Genomic DNA, 18,293 nt, shown 5'->3' on the forward strand with positions numbered 1-18,293 from the left:
TATTTATTTATTTATTTATTTATTAGGTTAGCACAAACAATAAAATGATCGGAAATGAAAAAAACAGGCTATTTAATTATAACTTGATAATTAAATGTTTGAATTAAGTACGGTACTGTTCAAATTTAATTGTTCATCAGTTTTATCGAATCTGTGAGTATTTTAAAGTGGTTTTAAATAGTTTGAATTAATTTCAATGTGATCTTGAAAATTATTGGATTTATAATGTATTATCATAGAAATAAATCATTGATCAAATGTGTTGATAATTATTGGTGTGCCTTTCCTCATGTTAATTATTTGTACACGATGTGAATAAATAAATAATTAGATACACTGGAGTAGTTTGAATAGTTTCTAAATTATTTATCAAAATTATTTTTGGAATAGTTTTTATAAAATAATCATAGGCAAATGTTTCTTGATACAGTTTTTTTCATAGAATCGTGGATTGTAATAAATATCGCAATTATATTATGTTCTTTCATTGTTATAAAATATGAAATAATGTATGTTATTTTATTCTTTAACAGCAATGCTGTATTTTATTTAAAATTTAATGAGATTTTTAAATATAATCTGGGGAAGGTCCTTATTTTTGAGCAACTGATCAATTCACACATTTATAGAAAGAAGGCAAATTTATTTTAATAATTGAGGTTTTATTCAATACAGGCTTCCAATGCTCATATTTATTAGCTCTGTGATAATTGTTTTGAATGTATATGGTATTCATTTGAACGCCCAAGCAGTTTCAGATCGATATCTACACTGTTGCAGTTTTGAAGCCTGGTAAAATTTCATATTATCTCTCCAAGGGAGAGAGCTTTAATGACTGGGAAAGAGGAAACCCTTATTAAAAAAGGACCTGCGTTTCACAACTGAAAATAATTTAGTAAAATTATTCTCCAATATAGTGCAGATTTGAATTTAATTTTATGGGTGATAAAACTATTTTATTACTGTTAATGGGTCCATGGAAATTTTACTCCACATGTAATAAAGTAATCAATCTTTGCAAACTAAATTTTAAATAATTAGTCTCAATTGCACGTATGTCTATTAAATTTAACCGTGATCAGCCGCTTATTAGAGACGGCATCCGCCTCTCTCATTGGTTCTTTAATTGTCATTTAATCAAGATTAAATTTAATAGACCTACTTGCAACCGGAAGTAAGAGTTTACTGGATGTTGAATAAAATTTAAAACTTAACAATAAACGTGAATAGTTATTGGGAATGATTGAAGAGTGTTTGTCGAAAAAATATCAAAAATGATTTAATATAGCAACTTATTTCTTTTAAGAGTCTTAATTTATATTAAATGTTTTAGATTGATATTTAGGTGCGTACAGGCTTGTGCGTCACAAACACGCGCGTGTCACTTTTGTATCAGCTGATACTATGCTTATTATATCTGTATTTGTAGAGAAACAGTGAGATACAGATATAAAAAGCTTAGCATCAGCTGATGAAAAGTGAAACGCGCGTGTATGTGGCGCAGAAGTCTTTACGCATCTTTAGACAATAGTTAACGGGTTTACATAACTTATCATCCTGCATGTAAATTTTTAGAAGTGGAATTATATGAGTTTCATATTATTAGTCTATGTAGTGAATTTGTTCAGGATATATAGAATACGTTGGAAAATAATACGAGTGTAAGGACCAAGCCACATGAAGCGTTCTTCAGGCGTTGTCGGCAGACAAGTGGGAAGCTCTCCGATTGGCTGATTATCAGCTGATTTTGGTTGGTGTTTGCGATTGGCTGATTATCAGCTGTTTTGGTTGGTGTTTGGGAATCAGCTGATAATCAACCAATCGGAGAGCTGTTCGGGAATCAGCTGATAATCAGGCAAATGGATTAGAGCAGTGACTCATCCGCCGACAATGCCTGAAGAAACGCTTCATGTGGTTTTGCCCTAATTGACCAAATATTAATGCTTCAAGACCATACCAATAAATGAATATCAGTATGCTCAATCAATATTGAGAATATACTCTAGGTATATATTATCTTAATTATTTTAGGAGTAAAATATCACATTAAATAATATAACATCGATACACCTTTGGTGAGAATTTCCATTCTTCGAAGTAGGACTTCTGCGATTTTGGATTTAATCCAACATGGTTGTCTCCTATGTGGTAGAAGGTACTGTAATAACCATCAATTTATGATAAAATTCAATGATGATTGATGATCAAATGATGATGGGGATGGTAAACTGGTTTTGGAGGCAGAGAGAGGTGGGAATGGCGGGCGGTGTGGTGTCAAAATATGAAAACATAGTAAGTATCAAAAGCCGAAAGTAGAATCTCCCGCGATAGTCGATCACATACAACATTCGATAGTCGATATTCTACGACATTCGATAGTCGATATTCTACGACATTCGATAGTCGATATTCTACGACATTCGATAGTCGATATTTCACGACACAAATGTTGTCCCCAACATTTACATCAATTTTCTCACGTCTCCGGTGGCGAAACAAAGAATTTTCTTGTGTAAGAATTTTCAGCAATCAACATTCTAAATCCTACATTTTCTATAGAGAATATTTAAAAAAAAGATCTAGTATTCGAATGAAAAAGAAGATCACTGCCATTATTCAAGATAAAGAAATTATTGAATCAAAAATTAGTGAGTAAGAATAGCGTTACTATGATGCAATGCATTAAGATTACTACTACGGGGTGATTTATTCGTAAAAAGGAAAACTGAACTAAAAATTGTTAATTGAATGTTAACTGTTGACCTGTCACATTACTCTTGGTTCAGAATAATATTACAAGCACACACATAGCCTCTTATTTACACCTTAAAATAGTTATTTGTGCAACTAGTGCGCAAAGTGTCAGTTTGCTGCACCGAAAGAAACGTTTACGCCCGAGCCGTAGGCGAGGGCGGAATGGTTTCTTGAGTGCAGCAGAGGAACTTTGCGCACGTATTTCACATTAAGTTTTTCCTACAGTTACCATTGAATATGAAAAGTGGGTAATTATGGGTAAAATTGCCTGAAATCCATCAAATGTTTTTCTGTGTAATTTTATTATTGATAAAAACCTTAATCCTAAAATCCTAAAGTCCTCGTTGTCCTTGGTTATAATATATAATGAATACGGTAATAATTAGCGCGTTGTGCTTCGTTGCACCTCTGCTCACTATAGCAGCCACAGCAGTCACTGTTACCAACTTCATTTTGATTTTGCTGCAGTGTTGCTCCATATAACCTACTAAGTATTTTGCGTTGCCATGTTGCAAATCTGGAGTGCAGAAAAATTTTTCCCGCACTAGAGCGGAAAAGTGATTCTTTGCGTTCTGTAATCAGTGCAGCAATGGCCACTTTTCAACGTAACTGTAGGAAAAACTTATTACAGTATCGAAATTCTTCAAATAACCTTTCTCTTGTTATACCGTATCCAAACTCAGTTTTGGTAGGTATAGTTTTTTCAGGGAACCAGGAGATAGATTCTGCTGTAATTGTTTTGCTTCAGGCCATGCAGATTTAATATAGTAAAGTTTTCACAGGCAACTAATGAATTGCTTCCCATCTAAAGATAGAAAAACGTTCAAGCCTATGGTTTTCAATTTGATCTCAACTACTGTTATTTACATTGATGAATAAATCTAAATTTAAAACTCAAATGAACAAATGTATTCTAATATTTCTCATTCTAATATCATGTTAGCAGTTACGGTTTATTTCCAAGTACCTATTACAAAAGAATTGGAAAGTAAATGCTTGAACGGTAATGATTAATGATAAATGATTGAATAGTAAACAGTGTATAATTTGAAACATTTATAAAATAGGAACTCAGGAAGTGAAAGTGCAAATTTTTAGTGAGAAAAATGAAGAACCCAAGACATAACCTATAAACTTGAGTGTTGATAGGAAATGACATTGGGTAATACGGCAAGGCAGAACATCCAAAAGGATCTCTCTGCCGATAAAAGCCATAAGAGTAAATAAATAAATAAATAATTTAAAAACTATTGATTGAATAGGTAGCCTATGTAAAGTTAAGTTCAAGTTTATAAATAGAGTGAGAGGGTTGGTTTTAAAGCGTTAAGAATGTTAGGATCCCACAAAAAATTGACAGGAAATGTCAGGTCTAAAAACATTGAAATTTAGTTTCAAAAACATGGAAATTCAAGAGCCATTCCTGGCCAATGACATTCCTAGGAAAAGATTTTGTATGTGAAAAGTGTGAGATGATCGAATCTGAACAAGGAAAATTGTGAATAAGCAAAATAATACTGTAATTTTTAATAAGAAGATAAGATTTTGGTAAAAGCTAAAGGAAAAAGATGTATGAATAATGAAAATTGAATCTTACTATAAAACCATGAAAATTAAGCTATTTTATAACTAATATTTGAGTTTTTTTAAACTATTTTTAAGCTCTTAAATGTCTGTTTCCATTACGCTCCACTAATGTGAGGATAAGCTAATAGCTTTTATTTATAAATACCTGACTGCTATGTCGTAATTAGCTGTTCAAAAGTGACTATTTTTAAGCTAATTATATAACAACCTTATTGTAAAAGTTTCTGGTCTTAGAAAATGTGGAAGTGTGTACCGTTCTACCATTAATTAAAACTAATACACACTAAAACATCACAAATTTATTAATTGGGAGGATTTAATAAGTTCTGTGAGTTGATGAAAGCTTGATTAATTTAACATACTGCCACACTAATAATACGTTATTATTATTTCTCTAAAAAAAATAATTGAATATCACTCATCTACTATACATTTAAAAAATATAATCTCCACTATCTTATATTATTGATTTATTATACTGAATTCATTAGGCTGGGTATGTACATGTTTAGTAGCTGTGTTCTATCATAGAATGAGAATATTGAAATCTCCATCTCTCTGTCTCTATATAACCATAGAGAAACAATAGCATAAGTAGATATCCCATGGTATAGGGAATTTATGTCACAACTTTTACTGTTATCTCAAGCCGATAGTCCACGTAGTTCTTTCCCGTGAAGCTGTGTGACGCTGGTAGTCTCTCATATTGTGCCGTTCCTACATTCTCACCCCAACAAAACAGTAAGAATTGACAATAATCGACAGTAATCGGCTTGAGATAACAGTAAAAGTTGCGACATAAATTCCCTATATCATGGGATATCTACTTACGCTAGTGTTTCTCTATGATATAACTCTCCATGTTCTGTCTATGCTTCTATTGACTCAGACATAGAATAATTTTGTAAGTTAATTTCCAACTGCTATCAGTGTGGTTACTTGGCATATTTTATAAATTTCCAATATCCCAATGATTCTGTCCAGAAATGAGTAATAAGTACCGTACTTCAATATATACTATTCTGGCTAGACCTTCCTCATGTGTTTGAGGCGTTACTTGCATACTCCCATGGTATAAACAAAGGTTCCCTAACTAATGTAATCTATATATTATTCTTCTATGCTTACTGATTCTACTCTCAGCAAATACTAAATTAAAGCAACTGTTGTTATCAGGCCAAGTAAATTAGTTATCCTTAATAAATACACTCGTATTCACTCTCAATTTTCAACTGCCAAGGAGATATTAGTTATTTGTATATCTAGAGTGAAAAGTGCTGTTTTTTCTCCCTGAGGGAAAAGTTTGAAGCCCGAGGCGAAGCCGAGGGCAACAATTTTCCTGAGGGAGAAAAAACATTTTTCACTCGTGATATACACAACATTTTTCCTCCACCTACATTTTTATAAAAACTGCTAATAAAATAATTTTTAAAAACGTATGTCAACAAACAATGTGTTACAACATAACCTAAACAGTAAACAGAAACAGCTGGCTTGTAATCACAGTTCTCCTCCGACAGCACTATCTGTCGGCTAAAGTTGTAACAACAATGACAGCCAAAACTACAGCTATGATGAAGTTCCCGTTTCAAATTTGATAAGTTAATAAGTAATATTCGTTGGCTGATATTTTGAATAACATGGAATAAAAGAAAAAATATATACATTTTTTTAGTATAGTGATATGAAGTTTGTAATAATAATTTCAGCATACAAACATAAATTTTATATATCGATCAAATGTCTGGTTGAGGTATTGAATTTAGTTGGTTTAATGACTTCTCTATATGCTTCCTCATCTGAACTTAGATCTGACCTATTCCAAATGTACGTTTTTAAAATAGAGATGCTTCCCATGTTATTTAAATGAAGTTACTTTTACTCCCTAGGGAGTTTTTCTGTTTTTTAGTACCGAGAGCGAAAAAGTGACACTTTAGTATCATGTTTCAGGGAGTAAAGTAAGTACTTTTGACAGTAGGTGGAGGAAAAATATATTAACATACTTAATAAATCGATGACCCATCTATCTCTCCTCCCTCACAGTGCATCCATCTACGCTTATCACACATAATTTATTCAGGCTATGTTTTCATGAAGTAGGCCTATCCTATGCGGTAAATTTATTTCTTCTCCTTAAAATGTATGGATTCAGGGCTACTTTATTTTATTTATAAAAGAGAATTATAGTACCTACCCTTTGAAATTAATAAAATAATAGATTAAGAATACAAATTATGAACCTGACGATGGTGTTATAGGAATTAAATTTGATCCCCTAATTAATCCCTTAATTGATCCCCTAATTAAAGAATTCATTTTTATCCCCTATGTTGAAATTGATTAAATGGAACTAGATGAATGATGAAATATTTTTAATGTTGAAATGACAAGATTGAACTCTGGGGCCTGTTTCATGAAAGTCACAAGTCCTGTAATACAGGAGAATCACCATTCCAATTACATGCTTAATATAGCCGATAAAACCAGCTGTTCCTGTATTACAGGACTGGATAAAATATTTAAATAAAATGTTGCAAGTGATAAACAAACTATGCCGGTAGAATCACGATTCCAATTACATGCTTAATATAGCCGATAAAACCAGCTGTTCCTGTATTACAGGACTGGATAAAATATTTAAATAAAATGTTTCAAGTGATAAACAAACTATGCCGGTTGACACTGAAACTATTTGTTATATATTTTTAAGCTGCGTTTACACCAAACTTAACAAGCATAGATGTTCATCATGTGTATGATAAGTTATGTTTAATCTAGTAGAATCTATAAGGATTAAGTTATTAACATTTTGTTAGTAACTTTGGTGTAAACGCAGCTTTAATCTATTATTTTATCACTTTCAGGGTAGGTAATAAAATTCTATTTAATTTCTTCTATAGGCCTACACACCAAACCTACTGAGTCCCAAATATTTTTATAAAAAACCTATGTAACCTAACCTAACCTAACCTAACCTAACCTAACCTATTATAAGATTATCTCAATGCAATAAATGAAGTTATCAGGGAGATCTACTTATTTAGTGACTCAATCTAGTTGAGATTTAAATCCTCAACCCCATCTTCTCAGGTAGTAAAAACTATAACCAAATGATAATTTTGTAAATGAAGAATGAACAATAATTATTATTTACACACTCTGTCTGATTTAAAAATTATATCGATCTAATCTTCATATTCTTTTTTACATCCCTGAATTAATTGAAGCTGAATACTGTTGCTGGTGAAACGTTGTGATATCTATCAGTAATGAAAATATTGGGATTTTGCCAAATAAGTGATATTTTTGACAGAATACCAGTGTTTTCATAATTGAAGCTAGTTTTTATTGAGTACGGTACTAAATTGAAACTATTCTCTCAGGATATTCTGTATAATAGGAAAAGTTACCAATATGATCTAATATATCCTCTCTTCCACCTCCCTAAATAATCTATTCAGGCTAAATCACAATTCATTTTTGTCTTATTGGACATTTTATCTTGAGACATTTTTATTGGAAAAATATACCAATCTAATCTATGTTTTGTTCTACATCCCTAAATATAATCAGGCTAGATTACAACTCATTTTTTTCTTATTGGACATTTTATCTTGAGAAATTTTTTATGGAAAAATATACCAATCTAATCTATGTTTTGTTCTACATCCCTTAATATAATCAGGCTAGATTACAATTAATTTTTTTCTTATTGGACCTACAATATCTTGAGACATTTTGATTAGAAGAATATACCAATCCAATCTATGTTTTGTTCTACAGTACTTCCTTAAATATACTCAGGCTAGATTACAGTTCATTTTTTTCTTATTGGACTTATATTATCTTGAGAAATCCTGATTAAAAAATATGCGAATCAAATCTATATCTTCTGTTCTATATACTTTCTGAATCTACTCAAATGAGGCTGAGTTCTTCATATTTATAATGAAAACACAAATTTAAACTATCAACCACTTTTTATTATTATAATATATAAAGCCACGAAACCAGGTTCTGTATATATTATGATATTTTATAATAATGAAAGTGGTTGACAATCCACTCCAACACACATTGACAGTACCACAACATCACCCACAACACAACTGTAATGATATTTATAACTTTATTAAGTTCAGGATATACTGTCTCATTGAAAAATACATCAATCTAATCTATATTCCTTTTTATATATTCTCTGAATCTACTCATTTTAGGCTAAGGTATTGATATAATACTGGATTGAACCTATACGAGGCTAACTCTACATATCAGTCTACATGTATGCATCTATTAGGACTAAAAAAAAATATATCAATTTTATCTACATATTCTATTCTATATAACCCTGAATCTACTCATTTGTCTAACTGTTTTATCTACTGAATCAAACCTATATTATACGAGACTGATTCAGGCTACATGTGTGCATCTATTCAATTTAAATTAGATCGCTATTCCCTATTGAGACCAAACAAAAAATACACCAATCTTATCTACATATTTTGTTTCTATAAACCCTCCCATATTGAGCTCAGTTCCTATATGAGGCTGATTCTACTGATCAGAGTATCTGTGTACTCCCTGAGGCCCGGTTGCACAACAGCCGGTTACATTTTAACCGTGATTAATTTCACGAGAACCAATCAGAGAAGGCGTTTTTGATAAGACGGCTTCTCTGATTGGTTCTCGTGGATTTAATCACGGTTAAAATTTAACCGGCTGCTGTGCAACCGGCACTGAATCTACTTATATTAGACTAAGTTCTCAGTTTAGTATCTACTGAATTAAACCTATGCTATATGAGGCCAGGCTACATGTGTGCATCTATTAAACTAAATACAGAGAATGAGCGACAGGTCATCACCAGTCCACTTCCATAATACTCTTAATAATCATCATCATTAAAAATGTTACAGAAATGCAAACTTTCCATAATATTGTTAATAATGATTCATTATTAAGCTGTGTTTACACCAAAATTATACTAACAAAATGTTTATTTTTCCGTCCTTATTGATTCTATTAGATTAAATGGAGCTTGACAAACACATATGCACAAGTTATGTTCAATCTAATAGAATCTTTAAAACTGCGTTTATACCAAACAAAATGTTAATAACTTTATCCTTATAGATTCTATTAGATTGAAAGGAACTTGACAAACACATTTATGTTCATCATGTGTATGATAAGTTATGTTCAATCTAATAGAATCTATAAGGATTAAGTTATTAACAAAATATTAATAACTTAATCCTTATAGATTCTATTAGATTGAAAGGAACTTGACAAACACATTTATGTTTATCATGTGTATGATAAGTTATGTTCAATCTAATAGAATCTATAAGGATTAAGTTATTAACAAAATATTAATAACTTAATCCTTATAGATTCTATTAGATTGAATGGAAATTGACAAACACACATCTTCATCATGTGTATGATAAGTTTTGTTCAATCTAATATAATTTATAAGGATTGAGTTATTAACATTTTTTTAATAACTTTGGTCTAATCGCAGCTTAAGGATGAAGAAATAAACATTTTATTAATAACTATGGTGTAAACGCTGCTTTAAACATTTTATAGAAATGCAAACTGAACAACACCTCTATAATATTGTTATTAATGATGCATTATTAAAAATGTTACAGAAATGCCAACTTTCCATAAAATGTTAATAATGATGTTATTAAAAATGTTACAGAAATGCAAACTCAACCAAAGTTAGAACAACATAGAATAATAAAAAAATGAGGGAAATTCGTTAATGTTGATCATACGTCATGTCACCGTAGCCAACGGTAGTCATGGTAACTACCGCCCACCAAAAGGCATCCGGAATCGACTTGAAGAAAGAATTCTCCGAGCCGGCCTCGGCGAAGTAGACAGCTGACGAGAATAGCACCACACCTGTAAGAAGTAGGGCGGGGGAGTGAGAAGACATAGCACACACTGATGCAGGATCCACACGTTGGCCCAATCACATCCCACCACCGACGTCAGTGTGTGGATGCTTCACTGACCACCATCGTGGATCGTGGTTTGGCCTTCACTGGGCAAACATGTGGAGCCGGCATGAGAAAGACATAGAACACTAGGCACCAGTACCTCATGTCGCCATAGCCAACCGTTGTCATAGTAACGACTGCCCACCAGAACGCGTCCGGGATCGACTTGAAGAACGACATCTCCGAGCCAGCCTCAGCAAAGTAGACCGCCGAAGAGAACAGTATTACGCCTACAACACACATACACAGCTAAGCGAGTGGAAATAGTATCATGTAAGCAACAAAAACGCTAATTATTGCAACTAGTAACTAGAGAAAATGTGTAGAAAATCATATTCATCCTTGGTCATTTCCTTAAAAGCAATAGAAACACTAATAATTGTTAAAACTATAAACTAAAGTGAGGTCCACGTTATAATTTATTTATTTATTTATTTATTAGAACAGTCACAAACACGATATTTGGAAAGAGAAACAGGCAATTGCCCAAAACTTCTTCAATTCCTTGATTTTGGCACATAAATAGTTCAAAGTGAGGTTAAGTTTAAAATTTCTGTTTTCACCAAAGATAATGGCAGTGTTTGATTAGCAATGGTATTGCTATCCTTGTCTATCATTCAACAAAGCGGATAGCATCTTTGTTCAGTTGTCAGCTCGACCTTTTAACAATGTGGAATTGATAATTAATTAACAAAATATTTCATCTTAATTATGTAAATTTATTATTAAATCCTTGTCTATCATTCAACAAAGCAGATAGCAGCTTTGTTTAATTGCCAGCTCGTCCTTTAAAAATGTGGAATTGATAATTAACAAAATATTTCATTTCAATTATGTAAATTCATTATGATATTATTGAAAAATATAATTTCTCACTTGATAATATATATAATATAATTGAATTGATTATTATCAATTCAAGAGAATATAATTGATTATTTTAAGTAAGAATGAACAGTTAATATTACATCAATAAACCTGTATCAGCTACCATCTATAGAAGGCATTGACAAGACAGAGGATCGACAACGTTTTTATCCTATCTTTCTCTACTGCCATTATAACGTGGACTTCACTATAGAGAAAATGTGTAGTAAATCATATCCATCCTTATTGAATTTGTTTAAGTAATAGGGAAATATTAAAACTATACAAATAATTCAATATAATAGCTATCATCTCAGCTAAACGAAACATGAACCTTCTCAGAAACGATAAAAACACAAACTGTTGAAAATAGTAACTAGAGAAAATATGTAGAAAATCATTCACACCCTTATTCAATTTGTCTAAGCAAGAAAAAAAACAGCTGCGTTTACAAAATGTTAATAACTTAATCTTTATAGATTCTATTAGATTGAACGGAACTTGACAAACACATATGCTCTCCATGTGTATGACAAGTTATGTTCAATCCAATAGAATCTATGAAGGATTAAGTTGTTAAAATTTTGTTAATAGTTTTGGTGTAAACGCAGCTTTAAAACTATTAGGCCTATCTAGAAAATAATTGGAGTACTCTCTATCATGTCACCTCTTCTCAAAGCAACAAAAACCTGATTAGTGAAACTGGAGACTAGGAAAAATATGCAAAGAATCATTCCCAAAGTGTACTCTCTACCATATGTCATCACCTCCTCTTAAAGTAACAAAGACCTAATTACCGTATTCAAGCTGAAAACTAGAAAAATATGTAGAGAATCATCCCATACTTTCTAAGTTTGTTTAAGCAAGAGGAAACATAAATTTTAAAACTATTCTATAGTGAGGTCCACGTTATAATGACAGTATTTGATCAACTTTGGTTTTGTCTATCCTTGTCTATCATTCGACAAAGCCGGTGGTACTATCCTTTTGTAGGTCCACAAAGGTGCCAATTATGTTTTTAACAGTGTAGAAATATGATTAATTAATGCAGAGAATCGGCATCGCTATTCTTCTATCTTTATCCACTGTCATTATAACGTGGACCTCACTATAGCTTCAAATTTATCAAGTTTTTTTCTAATATTTTTCAATTTATTAATGTATTTTCAAGTGTAATAATCATTTGTTTTTCTTTCTGATCAACCCAGATACAATTTTTCTAGTCAATTTTTTCTAGTAAATTTTTGTGATCGGTTTCCATAGCCTCATTTGGACTATTTTTATCAAAATTATGGAGAGAAACAATTTTGGGTTTATCCTGTTGATTCTCTCTGTACTAAACTGTAGGTACTGTACCTACTAAAAATGAATGGACATTAATAAAATTAGTAGAATTGATGGTGATGTTGTGAAATCTCTCCATAATAAGAAAACAAAGATATTGTCAAATTTCACTAAAAAACTTTTTAGTGAAATTTGACAATATCTTTGTTTTCTTATTATGAATGGACATTATTTTTGAGAATAATTTTCCTTCTTATTGAGTTTGAGATAATCTCTATACAAACAATTTTGTGAATCATTTCTCACTTCCATGATCTTTGAGGTGATTTTAAAAATTTGAACTTATTGTTTTTGGGAAATTTCTATCCAAATTTGGGAAAGGAACAGTTTTGGGCTTTAGGCCTGTTTGGTTCCTTTCCTAATCATTCATAGTTGAGAATTATATTCTATCAATGAATAAATGAATAAATAGATAAATTTCTAAGAAGAGCTTGATCGGGTAGCATATATGAGAGTAAACTTTGAAAATGAAACTTTGGAAACAGAAATTTCAAGAAAAGGTGAGGTTAGGTTAGGTTAGGTTAGGTTAGGTTAGGTAAGGTTAGGTTAGAAGCATGATTTTTTCGTTATCTTAAAGCAGAACTCAGTATTTTTTGGCTGAAAATTATGATCCCCAGGATTTTTGGTAATTAATTGGAGATATAGGTAATGATAATTGGATTGAAGATAAGAATGGACGTATAGTTTTAGGTGAGTTCACAACCATCAGAAGCGATGTTGAAACTTATAGCTATCTGCAAGCGGAACTGGCCTCATACGGTCACCTTTCCAACAGTAAACCGAGAGCACGTAGATAATCCAACGTGTGCGTTTTTATAAGGTTCTGACTCCAGAGACAATCACCTCAAACTAAGGTTTGCACATCATAATAAATGAAAACTATTTAATAAATAAATGAGTGATCCACATAGAGACTGCATGAAGTGGTAAAATGAGGTGGAATTTAGTTTCTTACATAAGGAGGGTAGTTTTTTATAACTTAGATAATTTGAGATTTGCTCATATTTACTCTACTCTCTAGATAAAACTAAAATAAGTTCCTCAGACCTCAGAAGACAGATAATCTCAAAGAAATAGGATTATAATTCTTAGAGAAGATAGTATACTGAAAATACTTTACAAATTTTCAAAATTTGACCATCTAACTTAAGACCACTCTCATGCATAATCTATTCTAAACACAGTTTCTCTAGTTGAACAAATAACAATTATTTCGTTTTCCTCTAGATGCTTATAAATTTACAATGACGAGAACTAGGTTGTATCAAAAACATTTCAAAAACGTTATTTACAGTATTCTGAATATTGTCTATCTCTATTAGATAATTCTAGAACTAATCTAGAAACTAGGAACTCCTCATCGCGAAGAACCGAATTAAAAGTTTCATCTCAGACAAACGATAAATTAGTTGAATAACTGTGATTAGTTACCTACAGTGTCATGCTTTTATTCATCATAACAGGGATGGGTTTCCTATACTATATGAAGATATCTTCTCATTTCCAATTAATTATAAGATTATGTGTTTAGGTCTATGTCATTTACGAAACAAATTGATAAAAATTTAATTAAATCATCCAAATTTCGGCTTCAACAATGAGAGGAATCATGCTACTATAGTGAATGAAATCCACGATATAATGGCAGTGAAGAAAGATAGGAGAACAACGTTGCCGAAACACTGTCTTGTCAATGCCTTCTATAGAGGGTAGCTGATACATGTTTATTGATGTAATTTTAACTGTTCATTCTCGTTTAAAATAATTAATTATATTTTATCAAGCAAGGAATTATATTTTTAAATGATTTTATAATGATTAAAAATATCTGTAAATATCTATAAATAATGATTTCATAATCAATATTAAATATTCTGTTAATTAATTATATTTCTACATTGTTAAAAAACAATCTGGCAACAGAGCAAAGCGAGAAAGCGATAGCTGATACAGGTTTATTGATGTAATATTAACTGTCATTCTCGTTTAAAATAATAAATTATTTTTTATTAAGCAAGAAATTATATTTTTTAATAATTTCATAATGAATTTATACAATTGAGATGAAATATTTCGTTAATTAATTATCAAATATCGTGGCACCGAGCTTTGCTCGTTATTTTTATTTATTGATAAACAGAATTTTCATTTAACAAACAGAACACAATTGTTTATATTTCACAGCTGGCTATATGTCTCCTTATGAATTTCGGAGACGCGATATTTTGATTTTTCACAAACTCACTCGCTCACTCACTTTTCTACTATATCCACAGCTGTTCCAGCCAAGGATGAATTATCATTTTAATGTCATTCAGCGAGTTTTCCCAAGGATGAGACCTAGTTCAATCGAATTTTTATATCATAACCTACAATGTTCCAAATTTCGTGTGAATCGTTAGAGCCGTTTTTGAGATCCGTTAAACATAAATAACCAGATATAAATATACAGAAATTGCTCGCTTAATATGATATGATTGCACATTTTTAAAGGATGAGCTGGCAATTGAACAAATCTGCTATCCGCTTTGTTGAATGATAGACAAAAATAGCAATACCATTGTTAATTAAACAGTGCCATTATAACGTGGACCTCACTATAGAAAGATATCTTCTCGTTCTCAATCATTCTATGATCAGTTGTTTAGGCCTATGCCATTTATGAATGAATAAATTAATAGAAATCTGATAAAATCATCCAACTTTTGGCTCCAACACTGAGAGGATGAATCATGCTACTAGGAGAGAATCTTTTATTCAGAATATTAAATTGTCAGGAGGGAAAATCTGTAGGCTACCCTAATAAAAGGTTACTTTTTACAGGTTTCAAGGAAATTTTGTCTACATGGAAACTGAAAAATATGAGTTCTACTTTTGATAGGTTAGGTTAGGTTAGGTTGGGTTTTTTATATTGGATTTTATATATGGATTTTTATATTCAAGGAACTACCAAGGAAAGTTATCGTATTGTATTCAATTTATACTACGGTAAAATTGATTTCAATCGAACAATAAACAGGAAAATAAAATTAAATCAAAGTGTCATTAATAATATCCTGATACCTTAAACTGAAGTTAGCCTATTCTTGAAAAATCCTGTAGCATAACTTACATGCACTAAATAAAAATTCTATTGAATATGTTGTAGAAGAAGTTGAAGTTAATAATTTAACGTTTTAACAGGTAAGAAGAAGTAGAAGTTAATAATTGAACGTTTTAACAGGTAAGGATAAGTAGAAGTTAATAATTGAACGTTTCAACAGGTAAGAAGAAGTAGAAGTTAATAATTAAACGTTTTAACAGGTAACATTAAATACATTTTCCCCGAAAATAGAGGTCTATCAAATTTATTATTGATTGAAGAATCACGTGACCAATCTGAGGAACTAATATGTGAGTTGAAGCTTGATTTATATGGACGAAAAAGCATTCAAATTAAATGGAATTAAGTGAATTATTTACGGTAATTATAAAGTGGAATCAAATGTAAACGTTATTAATCACCAGTGAATAAGAAATTCTTGAGATCTAAATTTACACTGGAGAAATATACTGAGAGCCTAGAAAAGGTTAATCATCAATAGAACCAAATGAGTACCTAATATTTTTGATGGAAATAGTAGCCTTTCTACTACATTATTGAACGTTTTTAGAAATAAATATGAATTTTTAATATATATTATTAGATTTTTGAGCAGTAGTTGATAAATGTAGCTAATGACTTTAGTTTATATTATTATGATTGGGCTACAACATATTATGATGTATAAATGATAAATATTTTTTGTATTCTTTCATTGTTATATTCTTGAGCCATAGAATTTGATAAATTTGGCCAATAACTTAATATCTTTGTCGTGTTTTCCTTGTAATATTGTACTGTTGTTAAGAATTTGATTTATTCCTCCTCACTCACACAAACTCTAGGTGAGCAGTAGTACTATTCTATACAAAAACATTTCAAGTATTTGTAACATGTTCTTTTTTTGAGAATAGAACTAGAATAGATATTTCCTTCATCTAGAAGAGAGAGTATATTCCCTGCAATTTTATTCATTAAATAAATTGGATAACTTCTATTCATTATTATTCAATATTGATTGATAAAATAAGTACATCATCAAAATGATAGGGAAAGAAAAATTAAGGTAACCTTGTGCTATTCCTCTCCCAAATTTATAATAAATTATTATTATTCACTATTATCTCAATAATAAATTAAAATCTATTCGACAAATCATATTATACTTATGAATGGGAGAGAGCATTCTCCCAGATAGAGAATTCTCTAATTTCTAATATTCTCTAATTTAAAGAGTATTCTCTAAATACTGGAAATATTTCCAACCCTATGCAAAGCTCTTTATTGATAATACTCATACTGTAATATGAAATCCTAGTAAAGGGAAGTGATAGCAATTTATTCCAACTAGAGGTAGAGAGGAATATAAGTTTTAACTCCACCAAATATTACGGTAAATAATGTTTTTATTCCATGGCTATTTGTAGCTAGAATAAATAAATGCTATTGATATATTCATTTATTATTTATCATCTCTAAAATTTGTGAGATAGATTGAATCTCAAATATCATTCTATTTCATTTATATAAGGTATGAAATGACTACCATTCAAATCAAGCTTCACACAATAACAACATAAGTTACACAAAATAATTATATAAAATCATATAATGAACTAGCATACACTAGAAACACTTCAAGAAATTGATTCATTTAAAATTGAGAAATGAGTAGTATCAGTGAATCCGGATACTGAAAATTGGGAAACTGGTTTTCCCCAGCTGCATACTTTGCGAGCCCTGAAAAAAATAACTCAAAACCATGAAATAGAATATTCATACAATACTGAGACACAAAAATGCACAACAAAATTACATCAATTTACATTTTTCCTTGCTAAATATTGTACAACATTTGAATGAGTAAATTCCAACAGTTAATTACATTGATATTTTCAATTTAGATTTTGATTTATTTTTATTCACGTTTTAAACATTGAGGAAGTGAATATTTTTTTGAATTTATATAAGTTCCTTAGATGTTTCAAAGAGTGACAGTTATTACTAGAAGTAATCCTGGTTGAAGATATTGGGATAGCCAGGAGGTTTTGAATTTGAAAAAGTTCCTTATTTTGGCGTTCCAAAGAGTAACAGTTATTGATAGAAACATCCCTAGTTGAAAATATTGGGATAGTCAGTAAATTTCAGTACTATTATCAAGCTCATTTCTCCGATAATATAGATTATATACTGTTAATAATCAAGATGCTAAGATTTATAAATCTTGGTGTCACAATGATAGAGCGATATGGATAGAATAATAGCTACAATGGAATATGGAGAGATTTGTGAGTAGTATAGCTTACTTAGAACTGAGGGACAAATAAAATACAAGAATTTCAAAAATGACAACTGAGTTAACTTCACATAAAACAGAAATCTACTATACTTTCATTATCTGACTTAGAAACTCAAATATGTTGATAAATCACCCAACAAATGTAAGAAATAAAAATTAGGAACTCAACTATTAAAAGGAGTAAACTGATTCTCAAAAAAAATTTTCAATCTTAATGTAGAGTTTAAAACACAAATAACAAAAGCCGGGTGTAACAGTAATAAATTAAAATTCAGTTCTCAAATTATCACAAGTTGGAACCATAAAAAATTAAATGAAAATACCTCAAAGTGAACATTCTATT

General features: G+C 30.7%; 1 protein-coding gene across 6 annotated transcripts in view; it reads right to left on the minus strand.

The window, feature by feature from the left end:
• Positions 1 to 18,293, minus strand: part of LOC111048259 (potassium voltage-gated channel protein Shaker) — a 692,857-nt gene that overhangs the window by 23,007 nt on the left and 651,557 nt on the right. For 5 of the 6 annotated variants that reach the window (XM_039431765.1, XM_039431761.1, XM_039431766.1 and 2 more), the window contains exon 5: positions 10,131 to 10,260. In XM_039431765.1, coding sequence (XP_039287699.1) covers positions 10,131 to 10,260 — 130 coding nt within the window. Of the gene's footprint in view, positions 1 to 10,130; positions 10,261 to 10,458; positions 10,589 to 18,293 lie in introns of all 6 variants that reach the window. The other variant, XM_039431762.1, reaches the window with a different exon arrangement.

This window comes from Nilaparvata lugens, chromosome 6 (genome assembly GCF_014356525.2).
Source record: "Nilaparvata lugens isolate BPH chromosome 6, ASM1435652v1, whole genome shotgun sequence".
Classification (NCBI taxonomy): Eukaryota; Metazoa; Arthropoda; class Insecta; order Hemiptera; family Delphacidae; genus Nilaparvata; species Nilaparvata lugens.